We start from the raw sequence: 18047 nt of genomic DNA on the forward strand, positions 1-18047 counted from the left end.
AACAAAAATATTTCCAGAATCTCTAATGTGCTTTATTCTTCATCTGAAATGATAAAACCAGGAATAAAGACAGATGCTCTTACCAATTCTAAACAGGTCATTCTTTGTCTTTGTTTTTTGTTTTTTAAGGAGAGAAGGGAAAGAGGGCGAGGGAGAGAATCTTTTCTTTTTTAAAGTTTTTATTTATTTATTTGAGAGAGAACACAAAGGGAGAGTGTGAGAGAGAAGCAGACTCCCCGCTGAGCAGAGAGCCCGATGTGGGACTCGATCCCAGGACCCTAAGATCATGACCTGAGCTGAAGACAGACACTTTAACTGACTGAGCCACCCAGGGGCCCAAGACAGATAATCTTAAGCAGGCTCCCCGCCCAGCACAGAGCCCAACTTGGGGCTCAATCTCATGAACCTGAGATCATGACTTGAGCTAAAATCAGGAGCTGTCCACTTAACCAACTGAGCCACCGAGGCGCCCCATCATTTTTCTATTATTTATTTATTTTTAAAGATTTTATTTGTCAGAGAGTGAGTGTGAGTGCACACAAGCATAAGCAGGGAGAATGGCAGGCAGAGGGAGAAGCAGGCTCCCTGCTGAACAAGAAGCCTGATGTGGGACTTGATCCCAGGATCCTGGGATTATGACCTGAGCTGAAGGCAGATGCTAAACTGACTGAGCCACTCATGTGTCCCAGAACTCATTTTTTTCTTTAAAAATAAAGAGGAAACTTGTTTGCTTTTTAAGAAAGAGCAACCTTGTTAAAGCAAAATAAAGTTTAGTCTTTGTAGAATACCAGTTATGAGAGAAAGAAACTTAAATAAAACAGAATAAAGTAAAAAAAAAAAAAGAACCAATTACAAGATTCTGTATCATGAAAAGAAGGAATAAATTATACAGAGGTATAGGAAGCACATACTTCTGGAAAAAAAGTTTCTCTAAGGAAAATGCTAGATGGCTAACTGCACTCTCAAAGAAGTTAAGTAAATGATGAATTCATTCAAAGAATAACTAAGACATCTGAAAAGTATGTAGAGTGTAAGGAAAGAAAAGAGCACAGAAAAACTGAACTTAGGAGCAGCAGCAGTAGAGAAATGAATTTATACTAGAGGAAATTAAATGAGTAACACAGATAACAAGATCTAAAAGTTTCTAATACAGAAAGGACAGTGACGAAAGCCATCAAAACTTCATCTGAGGGACAGATATCAGATATAAACCTATTATGAAAGAGCACACACCACAGTGAATGTAATACATAAGAGGAGAAAACTCGGCTACACTGAAGCCTGAACATCAATAGGGTTCACCAATTACTATGTAAAAGTTCATGAAAAGTGAACTGGTGAACCTGGTAAAAAACTTTTGATTTTTAAGTATAAGGAAATAATTTAACAAGCAATCAGGAAGAAAGCAAAGCAAAGCAAAACAAAACAATGTTATTCTACAAGGGAAAAAAAGATATTCTAGTCTGATTCTTCCCCTTGACACGATGAGATATGAAAGACTGTGGAACAACATTTATATACTTTTGAAAGAAAAACTATAACCCAATTGTATATACTGCTCTTACAGTTGAGAAGTTGGGTTCGTTACTCATTACAGCAAGGGGAAACGCACAGTAAGGGGAACCCTGGGGTGTGTGAGAAACAAGCTATCATATGTGTATTCCGGATTTGGCCCAGTGAATTGGGGGAGGATTTAGATTCACTGTAAACTGGGTGCTGTCAGAAAGTAGAGGAATTCTGTGGGTGGGCATCTCAACAGATCTCATCTACAGAGAGGGCAGACTAGAGCAAGACTAAAACTGACACTGAGAAAGAAGTAGTAGTCGCTCATTTTAACTAAGAGAGGGAGCTGGTCGCTATTTCATGGGTAGCACAGTGGCCCTGTTTTTGTCTGTCCTCAGATGAAATTATGAAGCACCCTTGTTTTGTTTCCTTTTATCATAGTCTCAGAGTAACCTTGCCCGAGGGTGGTGCTCTATGATACTGTTATGTCGAGAAGGAGACCAACATGGACTACCTGGAGTGCTGGCACAACTTCTGAATGTCAGGGGCTGCTGCTCCTCCTTCCCCACCCCCAACAAATCTATTATACACCCATTAAAACTGGTCATGTATTAAGCAAATGAAAGGTTTTCAGCTGTGCAGAGACTCTGGAAGTATACTATCCACATACCCTCCCTTAAAAATATTTTATTGGAGAAATACTCCAGGCAACCATTCCAGGATGCAGAAGTGCTTAAAGGGCTAAAGATAAGCATTGAAATAACTGAAACACAGAATTAAGCCTAAATAGTTAGGGCAATTTTTAAAAAAATATTTTATTTATGGGGGAGGGTGGGGAGGAGCAGAGGGAGAGGAACAAGCAGACTCCACACTCAGCACAGAGGGTGACTCGGCTCAATCCTACAACCCTGAGATTATGACCTAAGCTGAGTCGGTTTCACCCAAGCGCCCCTGCAAATGCCGTTTTAAAACAGAAGGCAAAATAAAATTCTTGAAAGAGAAGATACACCAGGTTAGACAAATTAGTAGTAAACTAGATCTGAAACTTTATTTTTTAAAAAGGACTGTATTTATTTATTTGAGAGAGAGAGCTAGAAATAGAGAGAGAGCACAAACAGGGGGAGCTGCTGGCAGAGGGAGAAGTGGGCTCCCTGACCCCAGGATCATGACCCGAGTCAAAGGCAGACGCTTAACCAACTGAGCCAACCAGGCACCCCAATCCAAAACTTTAGGTGTGCAAAACAAACAACACAGAGATATAGGCAGAAACATAAAAACAGGTATGATCTGCTATTTCATCATCCATATTGAAATGCACAGGACTAAAATTAATTAGATTTACTACTTAAAAGTACCACTAGCAAATTCAAAACAAGTTATGTAATTTTAATATACATGATAAACAAAAATCAAAGAAAGTGCAGATAATATAGTAAGATAAACAAACAGCAGGACATTTCAAAGAAGCAAAGGAATGCTATACAACATTGCCGTTAATTTGGTAGGCTAAGCTACAGGTGTCAAATACTAAGAGCATAATTTTAATTAGGAAAGGTACACAGTATAAAAGCAATTCAGGCACTGAAATTCTGCTACATATATGCATGTATGCAGATGTATACATACATGTAAATACACATACATGCATATATAATTTTGTCACATACATATTTTGTTACATATATACATATTTATACAAACATATGTAACAGAATTTCAATATCTGAATTGCTTTTATACGATGTACCTTTTTTAATTAAAATTATCTTCTTAGTATTTGATTCCTGTGGCTTCTCCTATGAAATAGTAATGCCGTTGTGTGTGTATGTGCGTGTCCATTCTCCATCCTACATCTCTAATTCTGTCCCTCTATAATGGAGATAACTGGATGAGTATAAAATAAAAATTCCAAAATCATGAATATAATCATGGCCAAAGGCACCTACCCTGAAATAATCATGCAAATAATGGAACAGAACTTTGTCAGAATATCCACTTTAAGATCACAGCATTTTAGAGAATACCATACCTCAAACTGTGTGACAGCAGCATAGCGCACCTCTCCAGAAGGGGTAGTATATTTACTTCTATAAAAACCTTTCATTTTGTCATTCAGCTCGCCAACAAAATCTATCTTTAAGGTTCCTGTACCTGTGATTGAAGATGAATGAAACCACTTAAATACAGATATTAAGTACAAGTTATCAAAAATATGTCCTTAAGACTCTAACTTATGTTCAAATCATTTTTTTTCCTTTCTCAAATGCTTCTGGCAATGGACAGAATCTAGTATCTACTGAAAAATGGTAAACTAATCCTAAAGTGAACCTTAATATCATGTTTAAGGTGACTGTTTAGAAAGTTCTTTAACTCTATTAACTTAATCTTTAATCACCAATCCATAAAGATAAAAACAGGAAAGGAAATGAACATTTATTATTAAATTTATGACATGCTACTGTGCATGGAGCCTTAAAAATATTCAGAAACTTGGAAGTAGTATAGTCTCCATTTTTTCAGATGAGGAAACTGAGGCTGAAAATTAAGTAACTTGCTTGTTGTCACATGATTATTAAGTAGCAAGAATGAGATAAAAAATTTAGGCCTGTTTAATCCAAAATTCATGTTCTCTGCCAATGATGCCATATAAATTGGTCCATTTAGAGGACTTCATGCCAATTTAAGACAAAAACCCTATCTGTTCAATCCAAATAGAACATTGATTCCATACTTTTGAAAGGAACTATATAGGGAAGATCAATGATTTGGCTGGCAAAAAGGCATTAAAAACTCTTACAGTCACCTCAATCATTTGAAATGATAATATTAAAGAAATACATTTATTCAATAATTACTAAATGCAAATAAAATGCAACATGAATGTATATTCTATTGTTGTATAAGGGCAAAGCCAAATTAGACAAAATGGGAGTTTTGTGAGTATATATACCTTCTTTTATAACAGGAAGAGATGATAATTAATATCTATCAGTCATCTACTAAATTCAGATGCATGACAAAACAATAATCCCCTTCTACATTTCACAAATAAAATCTCCCCAAAAAGCCAACCAGAAAAATGTTGACTTTTAATTGATTCTTTTAAAAGTGCCTATTTATAACAGGATCTACAGCATGGGAATCTAATAAATCAAAGACACAGTATGACTATAAAGTAATTAGGTAATCATTCCAAAACTTTTATATCCTAATGTTTCAAACTGTCATTTTGGAATGCCATAGAGCAATGACACTGACATTGTTCAAAATGTTCTTGAGTCCCTCTCTTTCTGATATATCCTTTTGAATGTTCTCAGTCAGATTGCCACCTTCCAAAACCGAACTGACTTTTTTGAAAAGGTCCAAAAGTCATGAAGCGTCCAAGTCTACAGAAAAAGTGAATGACAAACTGCAAACTGTTTCTAGACAAAATGCTGTTGTTGATCAAGCATGTCAATTAAGTAATTAAAACGATTTTCACATGTGCTTCAAACTCGTTCTGAAAGTAACTTCAAGAGAAAAATTTCAGGCCTCTGCTGTGAAGTCATCATTACTAAACAAAGCACCGTATTCTTTTTTTTATTGTGCTCAACCTACGGCCTGAACTCACAACCCCAAGATCGAGAGTTGCATACTCTGCTGACTGAGCCAACCAGACACCCCACAGTGCCATATTCTTAATGTGATCGTGCTGGGGGAAAAAAACTAAACTCATTTGAATAAATGTGCGTGAATCTTATTTTTTAAAAATCAGACCTTCTGTCTAGAGGGGACAATGAATACTCTCTTAAAGAGAATGACAGATTACTGGAACAGTAAGTAAGAATACAGTAAAAGGATGTGAAAGAATTCTAAATGATTGATACTAAAGAATTTAACCATAATATAAAATTTCTCCCTATTTTCTTTAGGAATTCAGTAATCTTTAGGAAAGCAGATATATATGCATTAATAAAGTTTACAAGGAATATCTAGTACATTGTAAAAACCCACTGCATTTAAAGAGAAGTATTTGCTGGAATCTTATGTTGCAATTCCATAAATGGAACTGGCCAGTCTGTTTTCACTAGTCAACTAACATGTTAAGATTTCTTTTCTATAACTCATACTCCACGGGAAATCTACTTTTGCCTCTTCCTACTTGGAATAATATGATTTAAAACTCATAACTAAATAAGAAAGGCTGCTTACACTTTTACTTGGTTTTAAATCTCCAAGGCCATCAAACCATAACAAGATACTGATAGTGGCCACTTCCAAAAAAGTGGCATACTAAACAAAATACAAAGTATTGGAAAAGGTTATTACCTGAAATTCAAACAAAACACAAGTTAAAGTTTTAAAAAATCATAATAAATGGAACTAGTGTTATATCATACAATTATATGAATTATAAAATATTTACTATTAATATAGTAGAATTATAGGGCAAAAACAGGAGAAAAAAGGCTTAATAAATGTCAACTTATCAAATTTACACCATACTGAAGAACTGATTGCCAGACTGTCCAATCTTGTACCTGTTTGCCCACATAATTTACATTGCTTCCTCACATTAGACACCTTATTTCAATATCCATTATACACAATATTTATTTGCTTGGGATAATAAACCTCTTAAAACATACAATAACCTCATTTATAAATTAAACAACTGGAAAATTGCAACTTCTACCAAAAGCCTTATTTCTTTAACGCTTAGGAGAGTATAATTGTTGTAAAACCTGAAGTAGATCTTTAAAAACTTCAATAAAAATTTAATGAGCCTATTAAATACCAAAAAAATTAAAGACAGATTAATTTGTATAGAAAGAGAGTAAATAAAGGTCTCTGCCTTTGTGTCACTGTTTCCTGTGATCCTGTTTTTCACTCTTAGAAATGTCAGTATCACCTATGTTTCTCCAAATAAACACCACTCTGTAGGATCCTTAACAGAAGATTATGAAGTTGTTGTCAGCTTACAATGATCATGGTAATTTAACCACTATTCTAGAACATGACAATTCAGAAAAGAAAATGTTTTGCTTTAGCTATGAAATAGCTGGCATGACTGTTAAGTCTGGTGAGGCTAAACACAAAGGTTACTAAGGTCCTTTCAATACATGCTCCAGATTTATTCCCTTACCAGAAGACAGAATGCTTGTACAGCTTACCAAAACTTGAAAAAACATGGGTAACTGTGCTCCAGAGAATAGTGGGAAAACGTGACAGCGAAGATTTTCAAACAGATATTTACAGATGTTCAATAATCGGTATTAGTCTCAATCTCAAACAGGATAATTTCTTTTTTTTTTAATTAAAGATTTTATTTATTTCTTTGACAGAGAGAGTCAGTGAGAGAAGGAACACAAGCAGAGGGAGTGGGAGAGGGAGAAGCAGGCTTCCCGCTGAGCAGGGAGCCCAATGCAGGGCTCAATCCCAGGACTCTGGGATCATGACCTGAGCCGAAGGCAGACGCTTAACAACTGAGCCACAGGCACCTCAGATAATTTCATTTTTTAAAAAAGATTCTATTTATTTATTTATTTATTTGAGAGAGCAAATGAACGAGCGAGCATGAGAAAGGAGAGGAGCAGAGGCACAGGGACAAGCAAACTCCATGCTCAGCATGAAACCCAACTCAGGGCTCCATTTCACGGCCCAATATCACGATCTGAGTGGAAACCAAGAGCCCAACCAATTGAGCCACCCAGGTGCCCCTCAAATAAGATAATTTCTAATTCTAATACTTACATCAGTTACTTTTTTATACTGTTGTATTAACTAAAAATCTCCCAAACTCTGTCAAATTCCAGTATACAAAAGGTCATATAACCTTCTCTGACCTTAGAAATGACTTCACGATTTACCATGTCTGCTGTAAATAGTCCTCATCAAGAATGACAAAGCTCTTATATACTGATAGCTGACCCTTTATAAAAAAAGATTGATTTGGGGCGCCTGGGTGGCTCAGTGGGTTAAGCCGCTGCCTTCAGCTCAGGTCATGATCTCAGGGTCCTGGGATAGAGCCCCGCATCGGGCTCCCTGCTCAGTGGGGAGCCTGCTTCCTCCTCTCTCTCACCTGCCTCTCTGTCTACTTGTGCTCTCTTTCTCTCTGTCAAATAAATAAATAAATAAATAAAATCTTAAAAAAAAAAAAAAGATTATTTATTTATTATTTTAGAAAGATTGAGAGAGAGTTGGGGGGGAAGGATACAGGGAGAGAATCCCAAGCAGACCCCCCCACTGAGCATGGAGCCCAAGGTGGGGGTCGATTCCATAACACTGAGATCACAATGTAAACTGAAACCAAGAGTCAGACGCTCAACCAACTGTGCCACTCAGGTGCCCCCGACCTCTTTTATTTACACCCCCACACACACACGTGTAAGGGGAAAAGAAGGGTGCAGAATATGATACACGGCATGCTAGTTTCTGTGTTCTTAAACAGTATATGCAGAAATGCTTACAAAACCATCGAATAGTTTTAAAAGGATACATAGGAAACTGGTTGCTTCTGAGAAGAGCCGAGAGAGGAAGAAAGGGCTAGGATGGCAAACACATTTCCACTGTATATCATTTGATTTTTAAACCATGTATTATTATATTTTTATAATATTTAATTTAAAAATAAAAAGCATAATATGATGGTTTGAAGTACAGACTTTGGGATTAAACTGCTTTGGTTTGAAATCCAGATTCTGGCACCTAATACCTATTGACCTTGGGCAAGTTATTTAATTAAACCATCTTTGTACCTTGGTTTATCTATAAAATGCAGGTAACAGAAACTATCTCAAAAAGGATGAATAAATCAGTATTTATGATACACATAAAACAGTACAGATGAATCTGGCACAGATTAAGCATTCATAGAAACATGCATGTATTATACCTACACACATTTATACATATGCATGTATAGAGATATGTATACATATATCACACATGCACCTTCTAGGAGTTTCTGTCTGTTCTTACCTGCTCAAGCATTCTAGCAAATACATTCCAGCTTCTTTTGATAAATCTAGTATCTTGAAATTTTGACTTAATAAATAATGTTGTCATATTGCCTAATGCTAAACAGCTGAATTTACTCTCTACACACACACACACACACACACACACACACACACACACACACAACACACACGGTTTATGTATACTCTGGGATGATTTTAAAAACCTGCTTTAAAATTTTTTTGCTCCTAGGATGCCTGGGTGCCTCAGTCATTAAGCATCTGCCTTTGGCTCAGGTCATGATCCTAGGGTCCTGGGATTGAGCCCCCGCATCAGGCTCCCTGCACTCCTATTCTACCTCTTTTAAATTCAAAATCTGGCTAAAAGCACAGAATTAATTCTAGGCTGAAAATCAGATACACAGAATTTTGAAGGAATGGCTTCATCAGAGTCTAGTTTCCATTGTTCCCTTTGGTTAATCTGCTATTCCTTTTTAAAAAATCCATTCAAATATTGTTGATAGACAGTGTTACATTAGTTTCAGGTATTCAACATAGTGATTTGACAACTCTATACCCTTTGCTATGCTCACCGTAAGTGTAGCTACCACCTGTTACCATACAACACTATTATGATACCACTATGTTCCTTATGCTGTACCTCTAATCCCTGATTTACTCATTCCATAACTGAAAGCCTGTATCTCCCACTCCCTTTCACCCATTTTATCCACCCCCCACCTCTCAGTCTACTACTACTGCTATTCTGCTCCCTGAACTTTGAAGGTAATCTGCTAGCCTTCCCTCCTTCCTCCCAACCCCCTGCCCTTGGGAAGAAACACTTATTAGAGAGCCTCACTTTATTCATTCATTCAAGATCAAGTACGAGCAGGGGTAGGGGTAGAGGGAGAAGCAGCTAGAGAACCCCAAGCAGACTCTGCACTGAGTGTGGAGCCTGACTCCACCAGGCTCAATCCCCACGACCCTGAGATCATGACCTGAGATAAAATTAAGAGTCAGATGCTTAACTGAACTGAGCTACCCAGGTACCTTTCGAGACCCTCACTTTTATCCCCGGAAGTTCTAAAATTTGTATGGGAGTTTTTACATTTATTGAGTTAGCCCTTCTCAGTGGTATACCTTTTGTTTTTTTCTTTCTTTCTTCTTCTTCTTTTTTTTTTAGTGGTGTACCTTTTCAAACTGAAGTTCCCAATCACCTCAGTTCAAGAAAATGTTCTTCTTTTGGATCTTTAATAACTTTCTCTTCTCATTTTCTCTGTCCTCTCTTTTACTAGATCGATGTTGGCTCTGCTAGACTGGTCCTCAAATTTTCCTGCCATGTGTAAGATTCCTCTATTTCATCTTCAAAAACTCCTATCGGGTTTTTCATTACTGTTGTATTATAATTTCTGGAAGTTTTCTTGCTCTAATTCTTTCTGTTTGATAATGATCTGTCCTGTTCTTTTTGTTTGTTTGTTTTTTTTAAGAGAGAGAGAGTGCACAAATGGTAGGGGGAGGAGCAGAGGGCAAGGGAGACAATCTTTTTTTTTTTTTTTTTTAAAGATTTTATTTATTTATTTGACAGACAGAGATCACAAGTAGGCAGAGAGGCAGAGAGAGAGAGGGGGAAGCGGGCCCCCTGCTGAGCAGAGAGCCCGATGTGGGACTCGATCCCAGGACCCTGAGATCATGACCTGAGCCGAAGGCAGAGGCTTTAACCCACTGAGCCACCCAGGCGCCCAAGGGAGACAATCTTAAGGATGGAGCCCATGTTCCCTCTCATGACCTTGTTATCATGACCTGAGCAGAAATCAAGAGTTGGATGCTTAACCAACTGAGCCACCTAGGCTCCCCTGTCTTGTTATTGTTTAATGAATGTGATATTAACAATATTTCTAAGGGTATTAATTTGTTTTGTGTAGTTTTTTTTTTTTTTGAGACTTTCTTTTGTCTTTGCTTTTAACAAGTTCCTACATTTCTATTATTGTTGGGCTTTTTACTCTAGTTTTCATAGTAGAAGTTTAATCAAATCTCTGGTAATTGTTCCCACAGTGACTTTGGGCTTGGCCATGCTATCTGCTTTGGCCAATGAAATGTGTACGGACATCAAGTATACCACCATTCATGCAGAAGCCTGAAATGTATCTGTGTGGTTTGTCTCTGTTCCCATCCCTGAGCTTCTGCCCTCTGCCATGGGAGAGAACAGCATGCTGCAGATATTAGCTGCTCACTACTGGTCCTGGAATGAGAAGAGCTGTGAGCTGAGCAGAGCTCTTAAGCAAAGGTAGAGATAGGCTGCAGGAGTCCTCAGGGCCAGGTGTGAGCAGGAAATATTTGTTGTAAGCCACTGAGATTTGCGATCCCACTCGTGGATTAAAATTTTGCATATACTTACATATACACACAAGATATTTCTGGAAATATTCACAAGACAATGGAAGTGGAAGGTGTCAAAAAACCCAGAAATCTTAATTTTTCTGGTATATTCTTTGGTATCTTTTAATACATGTTCATGGCAAAACATTTATTTTTATACTAATTTCATCCAAGAAATCCTAGTTAGAAAAAGGCAAAATGAAAGAGCACTGAGCCAAAAAAGAAAACTCCAATTTAAAATTTTTCTAAAGATCCTATTAAGGCAATATATTATCAGTATAGAAATTATGGAAACTAAAAAATGTATAAATAAGAATAAAAACCATCAATTATGTCAAAAACCAGACATATCATTTTATTTGTATCATTTTAGAGATATGATTCATCACCCTGTATATGTAATTTTGTATTCTGTTTTTCAATTTTACATTATAATAAGCACTTCACAATGTTAAGAATTCATTAAGCTCACTTTTAGTTGCTATATAAATGCCACCATACTGATGTCATAATTACTCCCTTAGTGCTGAATAAATACATTCATTCTAATTTTTTACTACCTTAAGTAATGTCTCAATAGACATTTCTAGGCATAAAGCATTTCTTGCATTTATGATTTTTCCTTAGGATATATTCCTATTATCAGAATTGCTGGGTCAAAACCATGAACATGTTTAGGCTTTTTTTTTTTTTTTTTAAGATTTTATTTATTCATCTGACAGAGAGAGAGAGATCACAAGTAGGCAGAGAGGCAGGCAGAAGCAGACTCCCTGCTGAGCAGGGAGCCCGATGCGGGGCTCGATCCCAGGACCCTGAGATCATGACCGGAGCCGAATGCAGAGGCCTAACCCACTGAGCCACCCAGGTGCCCTTGTTTAGGCTTTTGATACATACTGCCAGACTGCCTTCCAAGTACACCGCATGGATTTACACTCCCACCAGTAATATACAGGCAAAAACTGGTATATCAGTAACTGCTGTTTTCATATTTCTCATTATGAGAAAGCCAAATATCTTGTCACATGTTTTAGTCATTTGCATTTTTTTCATACAAATTCCCTCTTACTTTTTAACTTTTTATTTTAATTCCAATTAGTTAACACACGGTTTTGTATTAGTTTCCGGTGTACTGTAGAGTGATTCAACACTTTCATACATCATCTGGCGCTCATCATGACAAATGCACTCCACTTGTTGCTTTCCAATTGATCATTAATCAAAGTCTTAGTGCTTTAGCAACCGATTTGTATATAATTTCTTACACTACATTAAGCTCAGAAAGTCTTCCTTTTTCCTTTGTGCTTTTATACCTAATAACAGAATCTGGATGATGATGATGATTATTTTTTAAGGAGGTGCCACACCCAGCATGGAGCCCAGGGCCAGGCTTAAAAACTCACGATCCTGAGATCAAGACCCGAGCAGAGATGAAGAGTGAACACAACCAACTGAGGCAACCCAGGCGCCCCTACCTAATAATAGTGTTTTATTAACAAATCTTTCCTTCCATGCCCTCACTATACTTTTCTACATCAAAATCAACTGTGGGACATTCATCTCAGAGATGTGGCCTCAATTACTGGAAGATGGAGCTGTGTAACTGTATTTTTAGAAAGGTGAGACTGAAAAGGTGAAAAACAATGCATTATGTTCTAGGGTAGAATGATCATTAGTTTTGGTCTTTATTCCTGGTGGCCCAAAAGCTGCAATGAACCTCTTTCAAAAGCTCTGTCTTAATATTTAATCTTCTTAAAATGAGGAAAAAAAGGCATACAACAAATTTCTTTGGAAAAATAAGATGTCACTATTCATCATGGGATTTTACAAAAGCCACAACTCTTACCTGTTTGGAGAGTACTAGGAAAAGACAAGGTGACTTTTTCATCTTCATTCTGATAGTTAAATCCTGTAGCATGTATTTCTGGAATGGAAATTAAAAAAAAAATTAGTTCAAAAATCTGACTGGACTAAAACAAAATCCAGACTGTAGCAATTAATATTTTTCAGGGCAAAATCTCTACTAAAACTAAATATTTTTTTTCTTAAGATTTTATTTATTTATTTGACAAAGGGAGAGAGCACAAGCAGGGGGAATAGCAGAGGGAGAGAGAGAGAAGAGGCTCTCCACTGAGCAGGGAGTCCAATGCAGGGCTCTATCCCAGGACCCTGGGATCACGACCTGAGCCAAAGGCAGACACTTCACTGACTGAGACACCCAAGCACCCCCCACACTTCTTTCAAGTAAGCTCCAAGCCCAACATGGGGCTTCAACTCAAGACCCTGAGATCAAGAGTCTCATGCTCTACCAACTAAGCCAGCTAGGTGCCCCTAAAACTAAATATTCTTAATTGAATAAATTAAGTTTCTATTAACAAAAGTGTCATTTCAAACTAACCTATTTTAGTCCACATCCTAAATTAAATGTGCTCCTGAAACATATTTACACATGCTGTATTAATTCACAAAACTTTTCTTCCTGTAAAACTTCTATGATACAAGGGAAATAGGGCTACTATAAATTTTCTACCAGATTCCCAGACATGCTTCATTCCCATCTTTTTGCTTTCTAAATTGCAGTTTTACTCATGAACATTTGAAAGACCGAGCAAATTGCCGAGATTTCAGTGTTAAAGCTGTATCAATTAAAGTTCTGTCCCCCAACCAAAGACAGGTAACAATTTCAAATAAAATACAGGTCATCCTTATTTCCAATAAAATTCATTGTTACATTTTACAGAAATAAAGGTGAAAACAGATGTGTGGGTTAAATTAGGCTTTGATTTACTCTCTAGTAGGAGTGAGAAGACATTGCTTATTTGATACTTCAGAATGCTCAGCATATACTTCAGGGAAAGAGCTAGCCTTAATACGCAAATGAATAGATGCTCAACATCCTTAACCATCAGGGAAATGCAAATCAAACCACAAGGAGACACCACTTCACACCCACTTAGATGACTATAATCAAAAAGACAGATAATACTAAGTGTAAGGGAGGATGTAAAGACATTGGAACCCTCATACATGGCTGGTAGGAATGTAGAGGCTGGTAGGAATGCTGAACGGTGCAGCCACTTAGGAAAACAGCCCAGGAAGTTCCTCAAATGATTATTAAATGGACTTATCAGAGGGCCCAGAAATCCCACTCTTAGTGGGGATATATAAATCCACAAGAAATAAAAATGTATGTCAAAAACATACACAAATATTCATAGGAGCATTATTCGTAATAGCCAAAAAGTGGAAACAACCCAAATGTCCATCAAACGATGAATAGATAAAATGTGGTATACAATGGAATACTGCTTGACAAAGAAAAGGAATACCAAGTGTTGATATATACTACAATATCGATAAACCTTGAAAATACTGTATTAAGTAAAAGAAACCAGACAAAAAAGGCCACATATTTATCAGAAATGTTCAGAATAGGCAAATCTATAAGACAAAAAGTATATTAGTGGTTGCCTAGGGCTGGAAGTTTGAGGTGAAAGGTATTTTCTTTATGGGGTAATGAAAATGATAAAAACTGATCCTGGTGATGGCTACACAATTCTGTGAATACATTAGAAACCACTGAATTGTACACTTCATTTATTTTTTTTTTTAAGATTTGAGAGAGAGAGAGAGACAAATAGCGCATGAACACATGCACGCGTGCAGTGAGAGAGGGAGAAAATCTCAAGCAGACTCCAGGCTAAGCACAGAGCCCAACTTGGGGCTCTGTCTCACAACCCTGACATCATGACCTGAGCCAAAACCAAGAGTCAGACGTTAACCAACAGAGACATCCAGATGCCCTGATTTGTACATTTTTAAAAAAAAGATTTTATTTATTTGAGAAAGAGAGTATAAGCATGACTGGGGGGAGGGGCAGAGGGGAAGTAGACTCCCTGTTGAGTAGGGAACCCAACAGGAGGCTCAATCCCAGGACCCTGAGATCATGACCTGAGCCAAAGGCAGACATTTAACCAACTGAGCCACCCAGGTGACCCCTGAACTGTATACTTCAAATGAGTGAATTTTATGGTATGTGAACTGTATCTCAATGAAACTGTTATTAAGAGAGAAAGGTAGGGGCGCCTGGGTGGCTCAGTGGGTTAAAGCCTCTGCCTTTGGCTCAGGTCATGATCCCAGGCTCCTGGGATCGAGCCCCGCATCGGGCTCTCTGCTGGGCAGGGAGCCTGCTTCCTCCTCTCTCTCTCTCTCTGCCTACTTGTGATCTCTGTCTGTCAAATAAATAAATAAAATCTTAAAAAAAAAAAAAGAGACAGAGAGAAAGGTAGCTTTATTAGTCATGGACTTAAATTTGATATGGGTAACAGTGATTCAGATTTAATAACGTTCTATGAGCCAGGCAAGATGCCCACAATTCATTTCTTTTTATGAACCACCCTAAGATTGAATTTTCAATGTTTCTAATACAATTATGGTTCAAGTATCTTTATAAACCTAAATCTTTACAAAACCAATAAGAAACTATAATTTCAGATTTTAAAAGAACTTTAATCAATTATTCCTCATTTTACAGATGAAGAAAATGAGATATCCAAAGTTAATGATTTGCCTAAATTCACATAGCTGGACTAGAATTCAGTTCCCTTCCTATTCCAAAATTCTTTCTACTATCATAAACTAGCTCCTATAAATTTGAAAAGAAACTCATAACTTGGCATATATACACTGATGAAATCACAACTGAAACAATGACTTTTACCGGCAAAAACTCAAGATTTGCTTTAACTTGATTCCCACATATAGAATCATACTTAAGCCTACAGGGAAGCTAAGAATCACCTTAATGCGTAAGAATGTACTTTTCTGACAAAGATATAAAATAGCATTATGGTCTATGATCAAAGACTATCTCCATAAAGGATTATTAAAACTAACTTGTTTTTATAAATGCACAAAAAGTCCTCAAGTTGGTAATGAAGATAAAAAGCCAAAAGAATAGCAGTTTTTACTTTTTTATTTTTAAAAAAGATTTTATTTATTTGAAAGAGTGAGAGAGAGCACACAGAGGGAGAGTGAGAGAGAGAGAAGCAGACTCCCCACTGAGAGAAAGCCCAATGCAGGACTCAAACCCAGATCATGACCTGAGCAGAAGGCAGATGCTTAACCGACTGAGCCACCCAGGAGCCCCTATTTTTATTTTATTTTATTTTTTAAGTAGGTTCCACGCCCAATGTGGAGCTTGAACTCATGACCCTGAGATCAAGAGTCATATGTGGGGTGCCTGGGTGGCTCAGTCTGTTAAGCGTCTGACTCCTGATTTTGGCTCAGGTCATGATCTCGGGGTTCTGAGATCAAGCCCTGACTCGAGTTTCATATTCAGCACAGACTACCCAGGATTCTCTCTCTCCCTCTCCTCCCGCTCATGCCCACACGTGTGCTCTCTCTAAATAAATAAATAAAATCTTAAAAAAAAAACAAAAAACAAAAAATACCTCAAATGCTCCACCAACTGAGTGAGCCAGGTGCCTCAAGAATAGCAGTTTATTTAAATATATTTTTATTTTATTATTATTTTTTTTTTTATTTGAGAGAGACAGAGAGAATGAGAGAGAGAGAGAGAGCGCATGAGAGGGGAAAGGTCAGAGGGAGAAGCAGACTCCCCCCTGAGCAGGAAGCCTGATGCGGGACTCGATCCTGGGACTCCAGGATCAGGACCTGAGCTGAAGGCAGTCATGTAACCAACTGAGCCACCCAGGAGCCCCATGAGAATAGCAGTTTTTAAATTTAAACAATCAAGTATTGCTATTGCTAGATTCCATTCTAGTACATGATTCCAAATATGCACATCAACTCTATTACATGTATATAAAAAAAGAGTAAAATTTCCTCTAAGATTCTCTCTTAGAAAAGAGGGTATTAATCATATATTTCTTTTCTTTTCTTTTCTTTTTTTATTTGAGATGGAAAGACAGCATGTGTGCACACCTGAGCATGGAGAGGGACAGAGGGGGAGAAAGAGGATCAAGCTAATTCTGGACTAAGCACAGAGCCTGTCTTAGGGCTTGATCCCATGACCAGGAGATCACAACCTGAGCCAAAACCAAAAGTCAGATACTTAATCAACTGAGCCACTCAGATGCCCCCTAATCATATATTTGAATTTCTTACGTTTCTTGTATTATGGGACACTCTTCCAATTATTTTATTTAAAAAAATTTTTTTTTCCAATTACTTTATGTTGAACAACATACTACTTGACAAACATACATTAGACTTTAAAATAACCTTGGTCAGGGGCGCCTGGGTGGCTCAGTGGGTTAAGGCCTCTGCCTTTGGCTCGGGTCATAGTCCCAGGGTCCCGGGATCGAGCCCCGCATCAGGCTCTCTGCTCAGCAGGGAGTCTGCTTCCCCCTCTCTCTCTGCCTGCCTCTCTGCCTACTTGTGATCTCTGTCTGTCAAATAAATAAAGTCTTTAAAAAATAATAATAAAATAAAATAAAATAACCTTGGTCAATTGTAGCTTCGGATATTCTGTAAATGGCACAAACCAGAAATACAGAAATACAGAATTTCTCAAATGAGAAATACAGAATCATCCTAACCGCTTCCCTCCATGACTGTCTCTTATAACACATTCCAAATCAGCAAATTCAGTAGCCTGTATCTTTAACTCCAGATTTTTCAATGCCCCCATCACTACAACCCCAGTCGAATGTACCACTGTTTCTTTCTAGATCACTATAGTAGCCTCTTAACTAGTCTGTTTCTGCTCTTGCTGCTTTATAACCTATTCTTCACACAGCAGCCAGGGTAATCTGTTAGATCAAAGACTTTAATGAAGTCCCAAAATATTCAGAATGAAAAGCCAGGTCTCCTTGAGGTTGGTAAATATTTTAGAGAGAACCAAAAGATTTCATTAATATTTACAACTTGTGATTAGGGGCACCTGGCTGACTCAGTTGTTAAGCGGCTGCCTTTGGCTCAAATCATGAGCCTGGGGTCCAGGGATTGAGCTCTGCACCGGGCTCCCTGCTCAGCGGTAAGACTGCTTCTCCCTCTCTCACTCCCCCTGCCTGTGTTCTGTCTTTTGCTGTGTGTCTCTCTCTGTCAAATAAATAAATAAAAAGTCTTAAAAAATTAAAATAAAACTTGTGATTATTGAAAAACACTGTGAAGAAAATGAATAGGCAAATCAAAGCTCAAGAGAAAATATTTACAGAGAATACACCTAAAAACTTCTAAAACTCTATGATAAAAGGACAATTTTATTAA

General features: G+C 37.4%; 1 protein-coding gene across 2 annotated transcripts in view; it reads right to left on the reverse strand.

Annotated features, from left to right (window-relative positions):
- NPEPPS (aminopeptidase puromycin sensitive) overlaps positions 1 to 18047 on the reverse strand; it is an 83087-nt gene that overhangs the window by 30350 nt on the left and 34690 nt on the right. For both annotated transcript variants that reach the window (XM_080826059.1, XM_080826060.1), the window contains exons 3-4: positions 12661 to 12738; positions 3533 to 3654 (exon numbers count right to left, since the gene is read on the reverse strand). In XM_080826059.1, the coding sequence (XP_080682185.1) occupies positions 3533 to 3654; positions 12661 to 12738 (200 nt within the window). The remainder of the gene's footprint in view (positions 1 to 3532; positions 3655 to 12660; positions 12739 to 18047) is intronic.

The sequence above is a fragment of the Martes martes genome (assembly GCF_963455335.1).
Source record: "Martes martes genome assembly, chromosome: 16".
Taxonomy (NCBI): Eukaryota; Metazoa; Chordata; class Mammalia; order Carnivora; family Mustelidae; genus Martes; species Martes martes.